The sequence below is a fragment of the Physeter macrocephalus genome, chromosome 4, assembly GCF_002837175.3.
Source record: "Physeter macrocephalus isolate SW-GA chromosome 4, ASM283717v5, whole genome shotgun sequence".
Taxonomy (NCBI): Eukaryota; Metazoa; Chordata; class Mammalia; order Artiodactyla; family Physeteridae; genus Physeter; species Physeter macrocephalus.
Genome location: NC_041217.1, coordinates 93021761 through 93039803, shown reverse-complemented (window position 1 = coordinate 93039803; position 18043 = coordinate 93021761). Strand labels below are relative to the sequence as shown.

The window sequence follows — 18043 nt, the reverse complement described above, 5'->3', positions numbered from 1 at the left end:
TTAATGTCTAAAAGAAATTAAAGAACTTATATGAGTATCGCACATATAATTCTACTTATCTTTCTTCAAGTATCTAGTAGATGTACTAATTTACATGAGTTCACAAATACTTAAATTAATTTTCTTCTTATATCTTAGGGTATCAATATTTCGTAGTATTCCTGTATTATCCCAATATAAAAAGTATAAAATGTACAGAATGGTATATCTTACCCTGTGACCCTTGTCACCTGGCAGACCTGGAAGTCCATCAAATCCTCGATCCCCCTGTAAAATCACCATCATCATCATCACATTTCCAGCCTATTTCTGTACTGTAATTTGAGTGTGAAATATTCTTTCATATCAAGAAACTCTATTTTAAAATATAAAAATTTCAGGGGTGAACTGAGATACAAGATCTGAAAACACAAATGTATGAGATGAGCTCCCGACCTTGGCCCCGGGTTCTCCTGGCATTCCTCTTCCTCCATCAGCACCCGGACGACCCTGATAATACCAAGAACATGACTAAGCAAAAGGGATTCCAAATAGCACAGAATAAAAGAAAACAAAATAACTGATGATTTCAGATGCCCTCAAAATGTACAATGAAAACTAACCATACCCTTTTTCCAGGTTTTCCTATTGGACCAGGAGGACCTTGGACACCACGAGGACCCTATACAAAACATCATAATTAATTAATTTTATAGAATTCCTGATCAATAAACTTAATCACATCAAGAGAAATGGCTTTAGAAATTTATATCTTCTTAGCTTTACCTTAATCATTTTAACACAAGAAAATTATTTCTTATGTAAAAGTCTAGATAAAGCAAAAAACCAAGAGAATCGATTTTTCTAAATGGTTTCTTGCCAAAAAAGAGTCATGCTATTTTATTAAGTTTATATAGACATGCAATTACATTTAAACAAAAGGCATATAAAGTGATATTTTAAGCTTAAAAAAATCCTCAATTACTAAATATATTCTCAAAACCTTGCAGTTTTACATTTCACTTGACTGAAAACACTTCCATTTTATTCCTCTTCTCTTTGACTTCACCTTTCTCTTCATTTTTTGCTGATCCTATTCTAGATATTTATTCTTTTATTGCAGGTGTCACATTGAATTATAATTGTCTTTTTTTCATAGTTGAATCTCCCATTAAATTGTTAACCACTGTGACTTTGGACTAAACCTTTTTCTCTGTTATACTCGTATAATTTAGCACAGTTCCTGGTACATATTTCTTTCAATCATCTACAAAATCCTGGAGGATCACTTGGCAAAACTTAATTCAAATTATTGACTGGCACCATGCCACGTCAGATTAAAGTTTAAAGATTCTCAATATATTTCTTGAAGCAGTATAATACAATATCAATATACAATGTCTTATTTGTGAATTAATATATGTGTTTTTTAAAATAAAATTACACAGCTAATAATAGATCCAATATAGATCCAGTAAAAATAGTATATAGGCCTTTGTATTTAATTAACTATACCCCTTTTTAAGTTTAAACAATATGCATATAATGAGTGAGGTAGAAAATGCAACACATATTTGAAATTACAAATAATTCTTATGATTGCTGTGAAATGTTGAATATAGAAATATGAAATTAAGGTTGTCTAATAATTAGAGGTTAGAAGAATATAGCTTTTAAAAAAATATTGCAGCAAGAAAACTCTAGCCTATACCCCAGCTGGAAGGCAAGGAGCAATAATAACAGGACAAATCTTGTTAGTTTTTAATGAAAATGATCCTTCATTTGATATTGCCTCTCATTGGAGTTAAGGAAAACTGCAAAGACCATGAAAACTACTGCAGCATGTTTTCAGATTCATCCATTTTGTAAAGAGGTGAGTCTGACCCAAAAGTTCATAAACTTTGCGAAAGACATATCAATATTTTAATGCAATTCTCAGTTAAGGTACAAATGTTTTCCATCTCTTTATGGTAACATTTAACAAGCACGAAAAAGAAGGTTGCCACATTCTGTTTCACCCAAATATCTTTCTAAATTTTGGGGGGATTTTTTCTCATTTCAAAATAAACTGTGGTGCATCCAAACAGGGGAATATTATTCAGCAACAAAAAGGAATAAACTATTGATGCACTCGAATCCCAAAGGCATTATGCTGAGTGAAAGAAGCCAATCTCAAAGGTTACCTAATGTATGATTTCATTTATGTAGTATTCTTGGAAACATGAAACTGTAGTGATGAAGAACAGATCAGTGCTTGTCAGGCATTAGGGGTACGAGGAAGTTGTGACTGTAAAGTGGCACCAAGAAATTGCTTGGGGTTACAGAACTGTTCTCTATCCTAATGACTGTGGTGGTGGTGACGAAGAATACATATAGGTGTTCACATTCAAGTTTACATTATAATATTGTTAAAATAAAACTAATTTTAAAAAAAGAAGAAAATTAGTTGGGTGGCCACTTGAGAGCTCCTGTAGCCCAATTTGAGTTTATATGTATTGAGTATATCAGAAAGCATTTTCATTAAAAATGAATTTTAAAAATACATCAATTTTGCTTTTTCAGTTTTCTAGAATAAGTATAATTCATAACATGCTTATAGTGAATGTCTCTATTTACTTATATCATTCAAGGAAAAATAATACTTTTAATTTGGCACCATGTAAATATAATGTAAGATCTTTTTAAGAATTTCAGGTCAGATGTTCTCAATTTCTCTTAATTTCCTCAGCTCTACAAAGGGCTTAAAATTAGCTTCTTTTAGGTATATTAAATATTCTTTCTGAGAGAATTTACTAGATTTTATTCTCCACAGGAAACATTAGGCTTGTGGCAGGGCCACTATAAATACAATTGTAATAGTGCTTCTCTGTTCTGTACAATCTCAAGCCAATTTAACGTTCTGAAGACCTATTACTATCAAGATTTTCCCATTCTAGCTTATTATCTTCTTTCAATATTGTTTAAATTAATAAAGTTATTGGCAGTCAACTGACCATTAGAGATGTTTCAATTAAAGAAGGTGATGTGAGCTTAAAGGTAATGTAAGTAATTTCTTTACTCATAAAACAGATGGCAGACACTTCAGTTACCCTAATAGATGAAATAAACTCAAAAATAAAATAAGTGAAATAGGTTAATTTTTACCTGAGGACCTGGATCACCCCTCTCACCTTTGGCCCCAGAGGAACCAGGCCCCCCCTGTAGAGAAAAGGTGAAGACATAATCATTTAATTTTGTAATTCCCTAACCAGTTTTGTCCTACCATTTTCACTTGAAATAATTAAACATTATTCAAAATACATTTCTTCAAATAGTATGATTTTATTAGTTAATACAACAAAATTTTCAAGTCTTCTGATTGAAATACATCTCTTCTCAGATTTTGACTGTATTCCAGTGTGTGAACTATATTTAAAAGTCTATATTTTACTGATAACTACACAGAAGCAAATTTCATGAAAACACATTGAAATGTTCTTTAATGTGTGTGCCATCAGAGCACTTACGATGATACACAGGCGTTATTTATCATTACACTGTGGTGGAGTACTAGAGGAAACACATTTTTACAGAATCGGGTATACATTGAATTCATTTATGAAACTTGGCAAATATTAATGCTGTTATACTCAGAAACTTCTCAGACACTGAATTCTATAGCAATAAAATGTCAAGAACAGATGCTATTGTTGTTATTATAATTGTACTGAAATAATGTCAAAGCATTTTTTCCTAGATTGGTCTATTTTTCCTTAGGAGAATAAGTCCTTATGACAAACACCTCTTCCAAATATTTACATAATTCACAAAGTGTAACAAAAGCCTAGCATAGTAACTGGAAAAAAGTATAAAACCACTTTATAAAAGTGTTGTGAGTTTTAAAAAATAAATACTAGGCCATTCATCTTCCTAAAAAGCTTTAGAACACTAAAATTGAACATAGTGATAATAGTTACTTCACTCTGAAGAAGTATACTTTGTGTGTTTAAGAAGTTTCTGATTTATTTAAATCAATAGAGATTCAATTAAATACTGCATTGAATCACAGTGCAAAAAGGTTAAAATTATGCTAAGCCTGTAAATGCTAGGCATCTAGAGCCTCCTGGTGGCTCCAAAGTAAAATAACTATTAATATGACTGCCAAAAAATATGGCAAGTCAGGTAACATGAATATTCCAATCCTGAAAATTACAAGAATGATGACTTTCAGGTGTCTAATTAAGAATTCTTGCAACTAAATTTCTTCAAGAGATAAACTGGGGTTCTACATTAAATCAGATTATTAAGCATAGAATTGAATGCAGTTAAAGGACAGTCAATTTATCTTTAATTACTTTACTATATTATACCTTCTGTATATAAGCACAAACTACTCAACAGATTATAATTACTTTGCCCAAACACTTATTCTAAAAATCGCCATGTAATAATTGACAGTAACAGAATAGGGTAAAGAACATTTTCTATGTTTCCTGCATATTTTAAAATATAGATCTCTTTTAGTCTATAAAATCAACTGGAAACAAATAATTGAAAAAAGGAATATTTCACTGAAAGAATGAACATATTTATGTATTAAAATATTGTTTCTTTTTAAAATCTTAATATATAAAATATGTTTAGACTCTAGAATTAAGAATTTTGAAAGTCTGTTATAATTTGAAGTTTTGGAGCAAAGAATAATAGAAGAGAAAATGGTGAAAACAAACAATGTGATTTTTTTAGCTCAATACCAACCTTTAATATGTTAGGAAGCTAAAACTTTCTATAACAAAGACTTAAGTAGTAGAATCAATTAAGCTTGGATATTACATTGAGAATGGTAATGTAATAACATGGTTGTCAATGTTTTCTCTTTGCCAACATGCTGTGAATGTCTGACCCTTAAGGACTGGTGAAAACAGGAACAGCTTAATGTAACAAGCTTTCATTGGTTTTGCTCATCACTATCCTTACCCTCTACAGATCCACTAGACTTGTGTTTGTCAGGATGATAAGCAGGAAAATTCCTTTGGATAATAGGATTTTACAGATGCTAGGCTGATATTTTTAATTTAAGCAAAAGGCAGTGTTTCCCAAACATGCTTGACCGTAAGAATCAGCCTGCTGCACTCATTGAAAATACAGTTTGCCAGTCCCGACCCTGAATATGCATCATTAGAGCCTCAAGTTCAAGGCCCCAGGAACTTTCACTTTTGATAAAATATATGGGTAATTTTTCTGCCCCCAAATTTGTAAAACACTAGCATACTGCTGATTTTCCTCAGTCACTTAAATGTGTTATTATTAACAAGCAATTAAATATTAACTCTATTTCTTCCTTTATTAAATGGCATGGAATCTTTCATCTTCCCTACTATATTTTGAAAGGCAGAAGAGTAAAACTACATGATAAATACATAATAATGCATTTAGAAATGTGTATAATTTAAATTCTGTGGAACATATTGCCAGAACACATGTTCTACATGAGTTCATATGATTGAGTATAAAGCCCTCCAAGATACAGGAAATGATATAAAATTTCAAGACTGAAGAGAACCATAAATTTATGGAAAAGTAGATAACAAACTCTTGAGTAAACTACATGAAGAAAACTATTTTTCCTTCTAATAAGATCAGTAAAACAGATTAAATAATTAGAAAACTACTTAATTGATTCAAATTTGAATAAAATAGTTTTGCTGTGTCTACTAAGTAAACCAAAGATAAACTTTTAATGTTCAGAGTAATAATTTCTATAAATACCATTATTTCAATAAAACATTGTGAGCATATAAGATCATACTGAAAGTATACTACAGCTTTTTATATCAAAAAAATACTTAAAATAGAAATTATTCCATTAATTTTAAAATCAATGAGAACTCAGGTTGGAATTCTACAATGTTCTTTTCCCTTAAGAAAAAAGTATGATTTAAAAAGAATCTTTGTTTTGTGTGTGCGTGAATTGCTACACTGCTTAGCATTTGGTAAGTTTCGAAATATTTTTTTTTTTTTTTGGTGGTACGTGGGCCTCCCTCTGCTGCGGCCTCTCCCGTTGCGGAGCACAGGCTCCGGTCGCGCAGGCTCAGCGGCCATGGCTCACGGGCCCAGCCGCTCCGCGGCATGTGGGATCCTCCCAGACCGGGGCGCGAACCCGGTTCCCCTGCATCGGCAGGCGGACGCGCAACGACTGCGCCACCAGGGAAGCCCCTCAAAATATTTTTTAAAATATATAGAATATTAGCTTGTCAGTAAGCTTGTAAGGAAAATAAAACACTTATTTTCCAAGAGTCTCTAAAAGACAAAATAATTTCTCTAATATCTGAAGCAGTTTATGGAATACTAGAGGCAACTTAAAGTTTAAGCCAAGTCTCCTGCTTTCTCCTAAGATTATGGAAAAATTTTCATTGGCCTCAAATATTTTTTTCTTTTTTAATAAATTCTGTTTAACATAAAATTAAATCTCAAGAACTTACTGTACACTTGAACTTCAACAACTCAAACTATTATGGAAATAAATTATAGTTTGAAAAGTTAATAATTGGATATGTGATTCAATTATATTTTTCATTGTATTTATTTGATTTGAGAATTTTCCATTGTAACCTTTTCATTAAAATTTCCTGAGGACTGAATTCAGAGAGATTTCTTAAATGGAAACCAAATCCAAGTGTAAGTTGCTATATTTACCCTACTTTCACCAGCCAGAGATATGAAAACTGCCTGGCCAAAGTTGCACAAGGAACTACTAATACAGGAATTTAAACATATATTATCTTTTTGGGTAACCTACCACAGGACCCGGTCTTCCAGTTAGACCCATTGGGCCAGGTGGACCTCTCAGAGCAATCTAGAAAATAAAATATAGCAAATTCAGGAATGCCTCCCTCGATGAGCATATTAAACCACAATATTCATTTGCACAAGTTACGCTTAAGTAGCAGCTCATCAACAGAGGTATAATAGCTACATAGTAGAAAGAGTGCCTGATTACTGAAGAATCACAAGTTTTTAGAATGACAAATTGACCTAATAAGTATCAGACATTTTTTAAGCTGTTGTGATTTATATACAATCTTGTACCATATATATTATGATTTATTCAATGATAAAAGTTAAAATAGATTTTAACATCTAATAAGAAATTTAATATCTGGTGATTTTTCTACTCAAAAGTGCATTCAGAATATTGCGTAGGCTTCTCTTAGATATGTAGGTGCAATTCTCATTGATAATACTTTTAGATGTGAACAATTTGAAGTGCTTTAAGTGAAAGTTTTCTAGCAGTAATTTAGGAAAAACTATGACAATTCAAGCCAGATAGTAAAAAGCAAAATTGATCAGAAAGTGCTTAGATAATATAGTTATTTTAACAAATCTCAAATTTAATGCTTTATAGAAAAATACATTTATTTTGTAGAATCATAGGCATGATAGACTGATTACATGCACTATTGACACTGAATATTAGAAATGTGAAATTAGCACTTGGAAAGCTGGAACAAGTAGAGTAAAAGGATAAATATTTGACAGATGTTAAATTAGTATGGTGTGCTATTTTTTAATATTAGTGATTCCAAAAGATGAATATTTAGATTACCAAAACAGATATAAAAAATAATATTGTAATAGAAATAATGTAAAATCATATTAGAAAAGTGCATGAGATGAAAACAGTAATATCTCCAAAATTTCACTACTGACTCACCATGAGATTTTTGACAATACACTTCTTAATCCTTGAGATTAAATATCTGAAAAATTGGAATTATAATGCTTGCTACCTATTTCCAAGTAGGTTAAAAGGACTAATAAAATTAGGAATTCAATGGCCTAATAAACTATTTAAGCTCAAATAATTACCTAAAATCTGTTCAAAGTAATAAAATTTATAAGTTGTAGGCATCATTAGTAAATCAATTTAAATATTTTTAGATTTGTATTATGCCAAGTTCTAATAAACAAATATTTAAGTTTTTCATTGTCTTTATAAATGATGTAACCAAACAAGGCATCTTTTCAGATTAATAGACTTACACTCTCAGATAATTTATGCACTCATAAATTTATGGTGATAAATAGTTATCACCAAAATGATTTATATCACTTAGGAAGCAGGTACCCATATCCATGCCAACTATAAGCCCTTTATTTCCTTTTTCCTTGAAAAGAAAAAATGACTGTACTACGAATAAAAGTATTATATGACATTCAACCCTTTCCTGATCCATTCTTTTGATTTCCTTATCTATATTTTAACGGCACTGGAGCTAACTTAAAAAACAAACCATTATATATTATATAAGTATACAGATAGTGGAAAGCTTTTAGCTGACAAACAAATATGAACTGAATGGATTTGGCTTAAAATATAGATTACAATGATTCGAGCTTAGAATACATATTTGAAGGTTTCTTTCCTCCACAAGAATGCTTAAGAAATTTAGTTTTCTGGATTATTTGGGATATCCTGAATAATCTATAAGACTGGGTGAAAAAATTATTTTAAACTTTATCCTCTTACTTTATTCATTGATCATTGACATATGCCTTAGCAGGGAAAACTGGATATGAAAGATAAAGGGTGATACATATCCATCAGTACTCTTTGAAAAAAAATTAGAAAATTTGTGTATTATGGTCTGCATGTTTTTGCCAGAATTATGTATGGCAATACTGCAAGGGTCAGTCATTTAAATTAAATATTAAATTAAAGAAAATATTCCTATTGGAAAAATAGATATTATCTTAGTATCTTCTCCATCTAAATTCAACATACTATTCAGAAGTATTTTGTTCATAATAGTAGCACCCTCCAGATACATACACACACACACACACACACACGTGCACACACACACACACACACACACACACAAACTTTCTCTCTCTTGCATAATTGCACAGAATCAGGTTATGGAACTACATGTTGATCCTTTCTTACCCGAGCCTGCTGAAGAATGGCCTGGGCCTGAGCTTCCTGAGCAGAGATGACTGGTCCTTTGGAACCATCGCCACCATAACGAAACTAAGAAAAGATAACGTACAGAAGCTCAAAATAAGAATTTCTCAAATAGGTGCCTTAATTACTAGATTAAAAACTACTTACTTAAAATGGTGGGATTTTACAAAAGTCCAAGGTAACTCCATCATGAATCATGATACCTAGATTTTTTAAAAAACTTTTTTTCTGTCCATTATGCAAGTTTTCTAGACCATGCTTTACCACTTGTAGGAGAGACTACAGACTCCTTTACAATTTTAAATTCCATAATTTTTGAAAACTCTGGAATAAGCTATAATCCATTTCTTTACCTGCACAAATGCTACCCGTTCTACTCACTCATTTGTAAAAATTCTAAATGCACTAAGTTCGGTAGTGTTATAGATCAACTGCTATTTTGTTGAGCAAAACTTCTGGAATCTCTGTGAACACAGAGGAAATCTTCCTTGAGATAGATTCAGTTTGTTTACCTTTTCTTAAGTAATTATACTAGGAAACTGATCCTTTCTGTATCCCTCTATAAAATGCTAAAGCTCCTTTAAAATTTTAACTCAAAATGCAGCATGAATAAATTTCTCTCTATGTTATTATTACTTGAATCTTTATTACATTTAAACAAATAAACCAATTTTTTCCATAAGAATTTGGGCAACTTTTTTTTTTAATTCTTTTTATTGAAGTATAGTTGATTTACAAAGTTGTGTTAGTTTCTGGTGTACAGCAAGTGATTCCGTTTTATATATATATATATATATATATATATATATATATACTGAATATATGTGTATTATATTCTTTTCATATTCTTTTCCATTATGGTTTATTATAAGATATTGAATACAGTTCTCTGTGCTATACAGAGGGACCTTGTTGTTTATCTTTTTTTTTTTTTTTTTTGTGGTACGCGGGACTCTCACTGCATCCCCTGCATCAGCAGGTGGACTCTCAACCACTGCGCCACCAGGGAAGCCCTGTTTATCTATTTTATATTTAGTAGTTTGTATCTACTAATCCCAAACTCTTAATTTATCCCTCCCCCCTCCCTTCCCCTTTGGTAAGTATAAATTTGTTTTCTAAGTCTGTGAGTCTGTTTCTATTTTGTAAATACGTTCATTTGTATCATACTTTATATTCCACATATAAGTGATATCATATGATATTTGTCTTTCTCTGTCTGCCTTACTTCACCCAGTATGATAATCTCTAGTTTCATCCATGTTGCTGCAAATGACATAATTTCATTCTTTTTAATGGCTGAATAGTATCCCATTTTATATATATATATATATATATATATGTATGCCACATCTTCTTTATCCATTCATCTGTCACTGGACATTTAGGTTTCTTCCATGTCTTGGCTATTGTAAATAGAGCTGCTATGAACACTGGGGTGCATGTATCTTTTTAAGTTTGAGTATTCTGTGGATACATGCCCAGGAGTGGGACTGCTGGTTCATATGTTAACTCTATTTTTTAGTTTTTTGAGGAACCTCCATACTGTTTTCCATAGTAGCTGACTCAATTTACATTCCCACTAACAGTGTAGGAGGGTTCCCTTTTCTCCACACCCTCTCCGGCATTTATTATTTGTAGTCTTTTTAATGATGGCCATTCTGACTGGCGAGAGTTGATACCTCATTGTAGATTGGATTTACACTTCTCTAATAATTAGCAATGTTTAGCATCTCTTCTTGTGCCTATTGACCATCTGTATGTCTTCTTTGGAGAAATGTTTATTTAGGTCTTCTGCCCATTTTTTGATTGGGTTTTTTTGTTTTTGTTGTTACTGAGCTGTATGAGATGTTTGTATATTTTAGAAATTAAGCCCTTGACGGTCGCATCTTTTGCAAGTACTTTCTTCCAGTCTGTTGGTTGTCTTTTTGTTTTGTTTATGGTTTCCTTTGCTGTGCAAAAGCTTATAAACTTGATTAGGTCCCATTTGTTTAGTTTTGCTTTTATTTCTAGTACCTTGGAAGACTGACCCAAGAAAACATTGCTATGATTTATGTCAAAGAATGTTTTGCCTATGTCTCTTCTAGAAGTTTATGGTGTCGTGTCTTATATTTAAGTCTTTAAGCCATTTTGAGTTTATTTTTGTGTATGATGTGAGGATGTGTTCTAACTTCATTGATTTACATGGGGCTCTCCAACTTTCCCAACACCCCTTGCTAAAAAGATCATCTTTTCCCCATTGTATATTCTTGCCTCCTTTGTCAAAGATTAATTGACCATAGGTGTGTGGGTTTGTTTCTGGGCTCTCTACTCTGTTCCATTGATGCATATGTCTGTTTTTGTGCCCATACCATGCTGCTTTGATTACTGTGGCTTTGTAATATTGTCTGAAGTCTGGGAGGGTTATGCCTCCAGCTTTCTTCTTTTTCCTAAGGATTGCTTTGGTAATTCTGGGTCTTTTATGTTTCCATATACATTTTAGGATTTTTTGTTCTAGTTCTGTGAAAAATGTCAAGGTTAATTTGATAGAGATTGCATTAAATCTGTAGATTGCTTTGGGTAGTATGGCCATTTTAACAATATTAATTCTTTTGGGCAATTTTAAAAAGCAATCTTAAGGTAAAACAAATAATTTTTGGACAATGAATAATAACACAATAGATATATCGTATTTAAAAAGTATTAGCTAGTGTCTACATGGTAGTAAATAACATATTAACTTTATGTTAATACATGAAATGCATGTTACTCATATGACTCAGTATAAAGCACATGATTAAAAATATTAAGAAAATCCTCTAAGATTTGTTGTCAAAAAATATAATGAAATAATAAAGCCTTAGTTCTACTGCAGAAATAAATATTTGTTTTAGCAAAATTTATCACACTTTCTGAAGGCTGCTTCATTTCAAGTATCTCTACCTCATACAATGGTTTTTTGATTGACCTATAATATGGTTAAGCAATATTTTTCAGCAGTAGGATGACAAAACATTGGGTCATCTTTATAACTATAAAAAACATACCGGTAACACTAACATGGTACCAGGAGGACCCGGTAAACCATCAGCCCCTGGTAGACCAGGACGTCCTGGGGGACCCTAGGGAAGTAAATAAAATCATCAAAATTAATCAATAAACAAAATAATTAAATGTATTAGAAACAGAATAACTTTGAATACCGTAAGTCTACATTATCTACTTTGTGTTTGTCCTCTACTCCTTGGTTAATCTCCTTTTAGTAAGTATACCTAGAGAGGATTGTATTTCATTGCAATAGTTTTATATAATTTAAGTAATGCACAAATTTATTGCCTACTCAAGGAAGGAGAAAAAAAGAGATTTTACAAGAAGAGTTTCAACAGACTTAACGCAAATGGTCTATTTCACCATGTGACCCAGGATGTGATCTTCATATTAGGATGTAACCTTATTAATTCATTCTATCAGTATTCAACTAAATAGTCATGGGAGTTCCTGATAAACATGTCTGAACTAAAAAGGAAGAACTTAATCTAATGTATTGGGTTCATATCAAAATGGAAATTGATTAAAAATAAAAAATTTTCTTACTAATTATAACATAGATAAATGCACAATCTTTCACCTCACTTTTAAAATTATAGTTAGAAAAGTTAAACAAAATTTTGCACAACACTGAATTCATATGTTATCCAAGTGAGAATAATATGTTAAACCTGTAGAATATATTTTAATTATTTTCATTTATGTTGCATTCTTTTGTTATGAGTCCCTTCACTTACCCTCTCGCCAGGGTCACCAGGGGGTCCAGTGGGGCCCTGTAGACCTGGAGGACCCATAAGACCCTACAGAGAAATAAACCATGATCTGAGTTAGATTCCTGAGTTTGTTAGTATTCAGGCAAATTCATCCTACCAAAATCAAAGAAGAACTCATATTCATAAATAAACACTCTTCTCCCAAACAATTGCCCTATTTATCTTCCCATAAAAAGAGAACATATAGGGACCACTTTGTAGCTAGCTCAACTCTTCCTCTACGAGGCTGCTCTCAGGGTAGAGACAGACATTCCAAGGAAGAACAGGAAAGGAAATCCTGCCAATGTACAGTCCCTGAGGTGGAAGTTGGTTCCCAGTTCTTACTGAAGAAATGGTATACTCATTTAATTAGACTGCAAAAATGTGACAGTGAAGTTGAAATGTAGAAATCATTTATATTCTTTATGGGTAAAAGTATTTAAAGGCATCAGTATAATATATTTAATTCACATGACAAGAATTTAATTAATTCCACAAAAGAAAGAGGATTTCTTACAAAGTCAGATCAGTACAACTACCTGACAATAAAGACACCCTGATGAGTAACATTAGCCTTATTAGGAAATGACAATAGAAGCTGATAGTCACTCCATTCAGAAGTACAGATAAGGCAGCTACAGTCCACTTAGAATTCTCAGCTCTCTTCTTTGAGATATATCTATACCTCTTAAAAAAAAAAAGAGGGCTTTTTTTTTACTTTTATAACTTGCAGGCACAAAGTTGAAGATGAGGTTAGAAAAGTCAGAGATATTTAAGCAACAAAAATATTTAAAACAAAATTTAATTTCATAGCTCTCAAAAGAATATCATTTGGATAGCCAAATCAGAAAGTGATTCAAGGCCACCAGGTCCTCTGACCAAGTATTTGCCTCTATAATTCAATACTCAAATTAGTCTAAAATGTATAAATTCAACAGTGTAATAGAAATCTTATATCTGATTATCTAAAGAATCAAGACAAAAATAATCTTAAAACATTTACATACCGCAGGTCCTGCTGGCCCTGGTGGTCCTTCAATAAGCATGCCCTACAGTTAAAAAAAGATAGAGTCATTACTAGGGCAATGTAACCCCTAACCTCTTATTGGCTCTTAGAAAGCACCACATCATTGCATTTTAAAAGGTAAATTATCTGTTCCTACATATAAAACAATTACAAGCATTTTTGCACAGGGAAGGGAGGAAATTAAAAATGATAGAAGACATAATCCCTGTCCTGAGAAAATCTGTGACCTACTTAGCAAGGAAATAAATATTCAGATAAGTAATATTACAAAGAGAATATGCCAAGTGCTCCCCAAAAGGGCAAAGACATTTAATCAAGTTTTCCCTAGCACCCAGAATAATGCCAGGCACAAAGCAAGAACCTGATAAATATTTGCTGTGTGAATGAAAGGATGGAAGAAAGCGGCACCTAAGCACTTTAACTCAGGGAAAGGGGAGAAAAGTCTATGTTTAAAGAACTGGCCATAAATATAAGTTCTTAAAAAGACAAGAGAATAGAATACTATTTCAGGATAAGAACACAATTCTAGAAAGTTAATGATTCTACTGCTGAAAACTGTCTTGTCATTTAAAAAGTTGGGTCTAAATTTTCATAACAAGGACAAATTTATTCTGAAAAAATATTTTTAAAGACTGTGGTGAGCATATGACGTGCTTTCTCAGATTCTGGAGTAATAAACAGACAACAGTGTTCTTAGAGATGCATCTTTTTTTATTTTTATCTCCTCTATCTTTTACAAAAATTTTATGTCCTTGCAGTTCCTGAAATGATTTTCATTAGCTTGAGGCAAATAGTTAAACATACTTCCTTTAGTTCTAATGCAAGACTTTTCCCAAACTGCTGATAAGGAAGAACAACAGTAAAACTGACTTCCAGTAAGAATTTGCTTCTTACCAATATCTTGAGTGGTAGTAACATTAATATAAATCTTCAAATCACTTTTGAAGTGATTTGAAGATTTTTTTCCAATGGAAGAAAAGGAAGCAAATTTTAAAAAGAACGTTTTCATATTATTACATGATGTGATTTGAATATGAAACAAATTAGTACTATGTCAAATAATATATTTCTAATAATGTTTAGTTATAGAAATTAGAGGAGAAAATCACTGGACTGGAAAACAGAAGAGGTAAAGTCTGGTTATATCTCAACCACCAAACATTTGAACCCTTTAGGTCTTAGGTTTCTTAGTTTTAAACTGAGAGAATTAGACTAAAACATTGTGGGCTAGTTTCAAATTCCAAAATTCTGTATCTCTATATTTTTTGGGTTTATTGAAATTCTACTTGCAAGAACTGGCCTTACTAACTCATTACTTGTGGCATGATAAACATTCGGACATTAGAATTGTCAATGGTACTATGACAGTGTATTCATACCAGTACTTACAGGTTCAACTACTGCTGGTTCTCCTTTCTGTCCTTTTTCTCCGTATGCACCATGGCCATTTATCTGTTGAGTGAAAAATTCAAGCAGCCTGTCTTTAAGTAAATAAGGCCATTTAAGTATTTTTAAAAGGTCATTTAATCATCTAAGTGCATTTAAAACAATCTATTAAAATGTTTTTTTAACATAGAAACCTGTTAAAGTTTTAAATACTGAAAATATACAAAGGGAAACACAATGAACATTAATGCTAAATCTTGAATGAGATTGAACAATTGTTTCTTAAAGACATATTATAAAAAGATAAAGATATCTGTCGACCTCATTATTATCCCAAGGTACTAAGCAAAAAGTGTCATCAAATTAAATTCAATAAAATAGAGGTGGAGGGAAGAAATGGGTGAAGGGGTTCAAAAGGTTAAATAATAATAATTATAATGATAAAATGATAATTAATATGGTGCATTCCTGAGCATCACCAGAAAAGAAAAATAAATAAAACAATCTAAAAATTAGAAAATAGTCTTAGTACTCAGAATGACAATGACTGTAATTTAATCTTATCATGCCAAGAAAACTTGGATACAACTCTATTAAAGATTATTTTTTCAAATGAAGACTCCAGTAGTGTGGCCTGAGATACAACTGCTGAAGATCCCCACGAGGAAGAATCTATCAAGGTAACCTAGTAGTGATAAATATTCATAATTTATATAAGAACATAACCTACATTTTAAACCTGAAAAGACATCAATATGAACAAGAAAATACTCCAGAAATAAGACATACAATGACACAGAGCAGAATACTGACTTACACTTGTTTCTGTGATATCTGTTTCTGCTGGAACACCTGGACCAAATTCTTCATTAGTGGGGCTTGTTGGTTTATCTTCATATTCTTTATATTCATAAAAATCATATTCGCCTAAATCTCCATCTACCAGAAGTTCAGAGTCCCTGCCGTCTATTTCTTTGTTTTCATATAGCATATCCTCAGAATTTTTCCTCTGGGAATCATAATCCTCTCCAGTTAGATATTCTTCAGTAAATACTTCTTCAACCGGATTTGGCTATTAATTTAAGTCGCAAGGAATTGGAGAACATGAAGTTTACTGTTAGTAAAGCAAGGTAAGCATTTGCAATTACAGTTTGATGGAATGTGACAGGAAGTGGTCTGAATACTACTCAAGCAAGTCTGAAAGCTGGGAAAGACAGCCTTTCAGCATTGTTGAAAGAAATATTTTTGTACATTGGTATGTACAAGGAAATATTGCTTTCAAAGAACTTTTGCCAATAAACTGCAAATATTCACATAGATTCAACATGTGTATTTGCTTGTTCCATTGGAAAAAACTTGTTATGCAATTTGATATTTACTTTATAGTTTGACTTGAATAATATATATATGTATATATAGAAAATATATAGTTAAAGCTTTGCTTAATTTTCACATCTCACAGAACCTCATAATGAAATATAATTGCTACTAGAAAAGCCATGTAAGTTTGACTCTCAATCCGAAAAATAAAATATTAATGCCAATATTGAGAGTTATCATTGCAATATTTATGCAGAGTATCTAGAATGTAGGGAAGTATTATATCACCAAAGAGTTCTTTACAGCAAATAAAATATAAATTATAGTCCTCAGAATTTAATACAATAGAATATATCACTGTGTAGTCTCATAAAGAGTATGAGATTATTCACTTAAAAGTAAAAATTACATCAAAAACACTATCTCAGAGATATAGAAAAATAAAGCTAGTATAACTTCCTTTTTTCATAAATAATTCTCATTAATAGCATAAATCTGAATGATATTTATTAGGTAATTTTGGGCCATATGATTTTGAAGAGGTTCAAATTAAATAATTTATCTTGCTACTTTTGAATTTCATAAATAACTTGTTTGCTATAACATAGTGAATCTAGATGATAGAACAATATTGAATAATAAGTAGTGTTACATAAAGTCATGTGAATGAAAAACATGGCTAAATGATTAATTTAGTGATTGTTAACTAAAATAAAATGTCCAATAACCATAATATTTTTGTATTCTTAAACAATGAGTATATACTATCATTAGGGGGTGCATATCATCTGGGATCAGAATATTACTAGGTTCATAGATCTGAGCAAAAGATGAATGAATTTGGGTATACAAATAAACATCTTGAATCAAGATAACCATTTTTGGAAAATGATTATTTTGGACTAGATGAAACTTGAAATCGGTTCTTACCCTAAAATGTTATTATTCTAAATTATGTGTTTGCATGTAAAGTCTCACTGAGTTAATTTGCCTCACTGGGACACATGTTATATAAATTTTTAATAATTAAAATGATTCAGGTATTCCTCATACCAGGTGTGACAGGAATTTAACAGTTAAACTGAATTGTATACTTATTTTTTCATAATCAGAATATATGCACAGTATGAAATTCAGGAAGACTGTTCTATTTGTACCTGTATGTACTGAAACATTTTCATAGAAAGGACTGGAAAAGGTTAAGATATAATATTTTAACCATAATTAAGTTTGAAAATGTAAATAGCCATTAAAACCAACTAAGACTATATTTTCTCAAAATATTTGTGTCATAAAAATGCATGATTATTGGTCAGATGGAGTAAATTCTAATTGTATCATTTGATGATACAGTTGTTACTTTAGAGGATTCTCCTCCTCACAGAAGGGTCATGTTGTGAATACCCTTAATCACAACATTTTGAGAAGCTTGCTCAATCCCAGGAGGAATCAAGAAAATGACAGCAGCCAATTCAGTTTGATCAATTTAGCATTTGCATGAAGCAAAGAGTCATGCAAAACCTGAATTGACATTAATTTTAAATGAACTGTTTTTAGTAATAGTGAGCCAGTTCTATTGTTTCTCTTACCTCAGTAAAAGATTAAAAA

General features: G+C 31.5%; 1 protein-coding gene across 2 annotated transcripts in view; it reads right to left on the bottom strand.

The window, feature by feature from the left end:
* The window catches only part of COL11A1 (collagen type XI alpha 1 chain), a 198906-nt gene that overhangs the window by 110711 nt on the left and 70152 nt on the right, over window positions 1–18043 (bottom strand). For both annotated transcript variants that reach the window (XM_007113602.4, XM_007113603.4), the window contains exons 8-18: window positions 15933–16187; window positions 15119–15181; window positions 13710–13751; window positions 12688–12750; window positions 11950–12024; window positions 8909–8992; window positions 6758–6814; window positions 3124–3177; window positions 608–661; window positions 436–489; window positions 214–267 (exon numbers count right to left, since the gene is read on the bottom strand). In XM_007113602.4, coding sequence (XP_007113664.1) covers window positions 214–267; window positions 436–489; window positions 608–661; window positions 3124–3177; window positions 6758–6814; window positions 8909–8992; window positions 11950–12024; window positions 12688–12750; window positions 13710–13751; window positions 15119–15181; window positions 15933–16187 — 855 coding nt within the window. The remainder of the gene's footprint in view (window positions 1–213; window positions 268–435; window positions 490–607; window positions 662–3123; window positions 3178–6757; window positions 6815–8908; window positions 8993–11949; window positions 12025–12687; window positions 12751–13709; window positions 13752–15118; window positions 15182–15932; window positions 16188–18043) is intronic.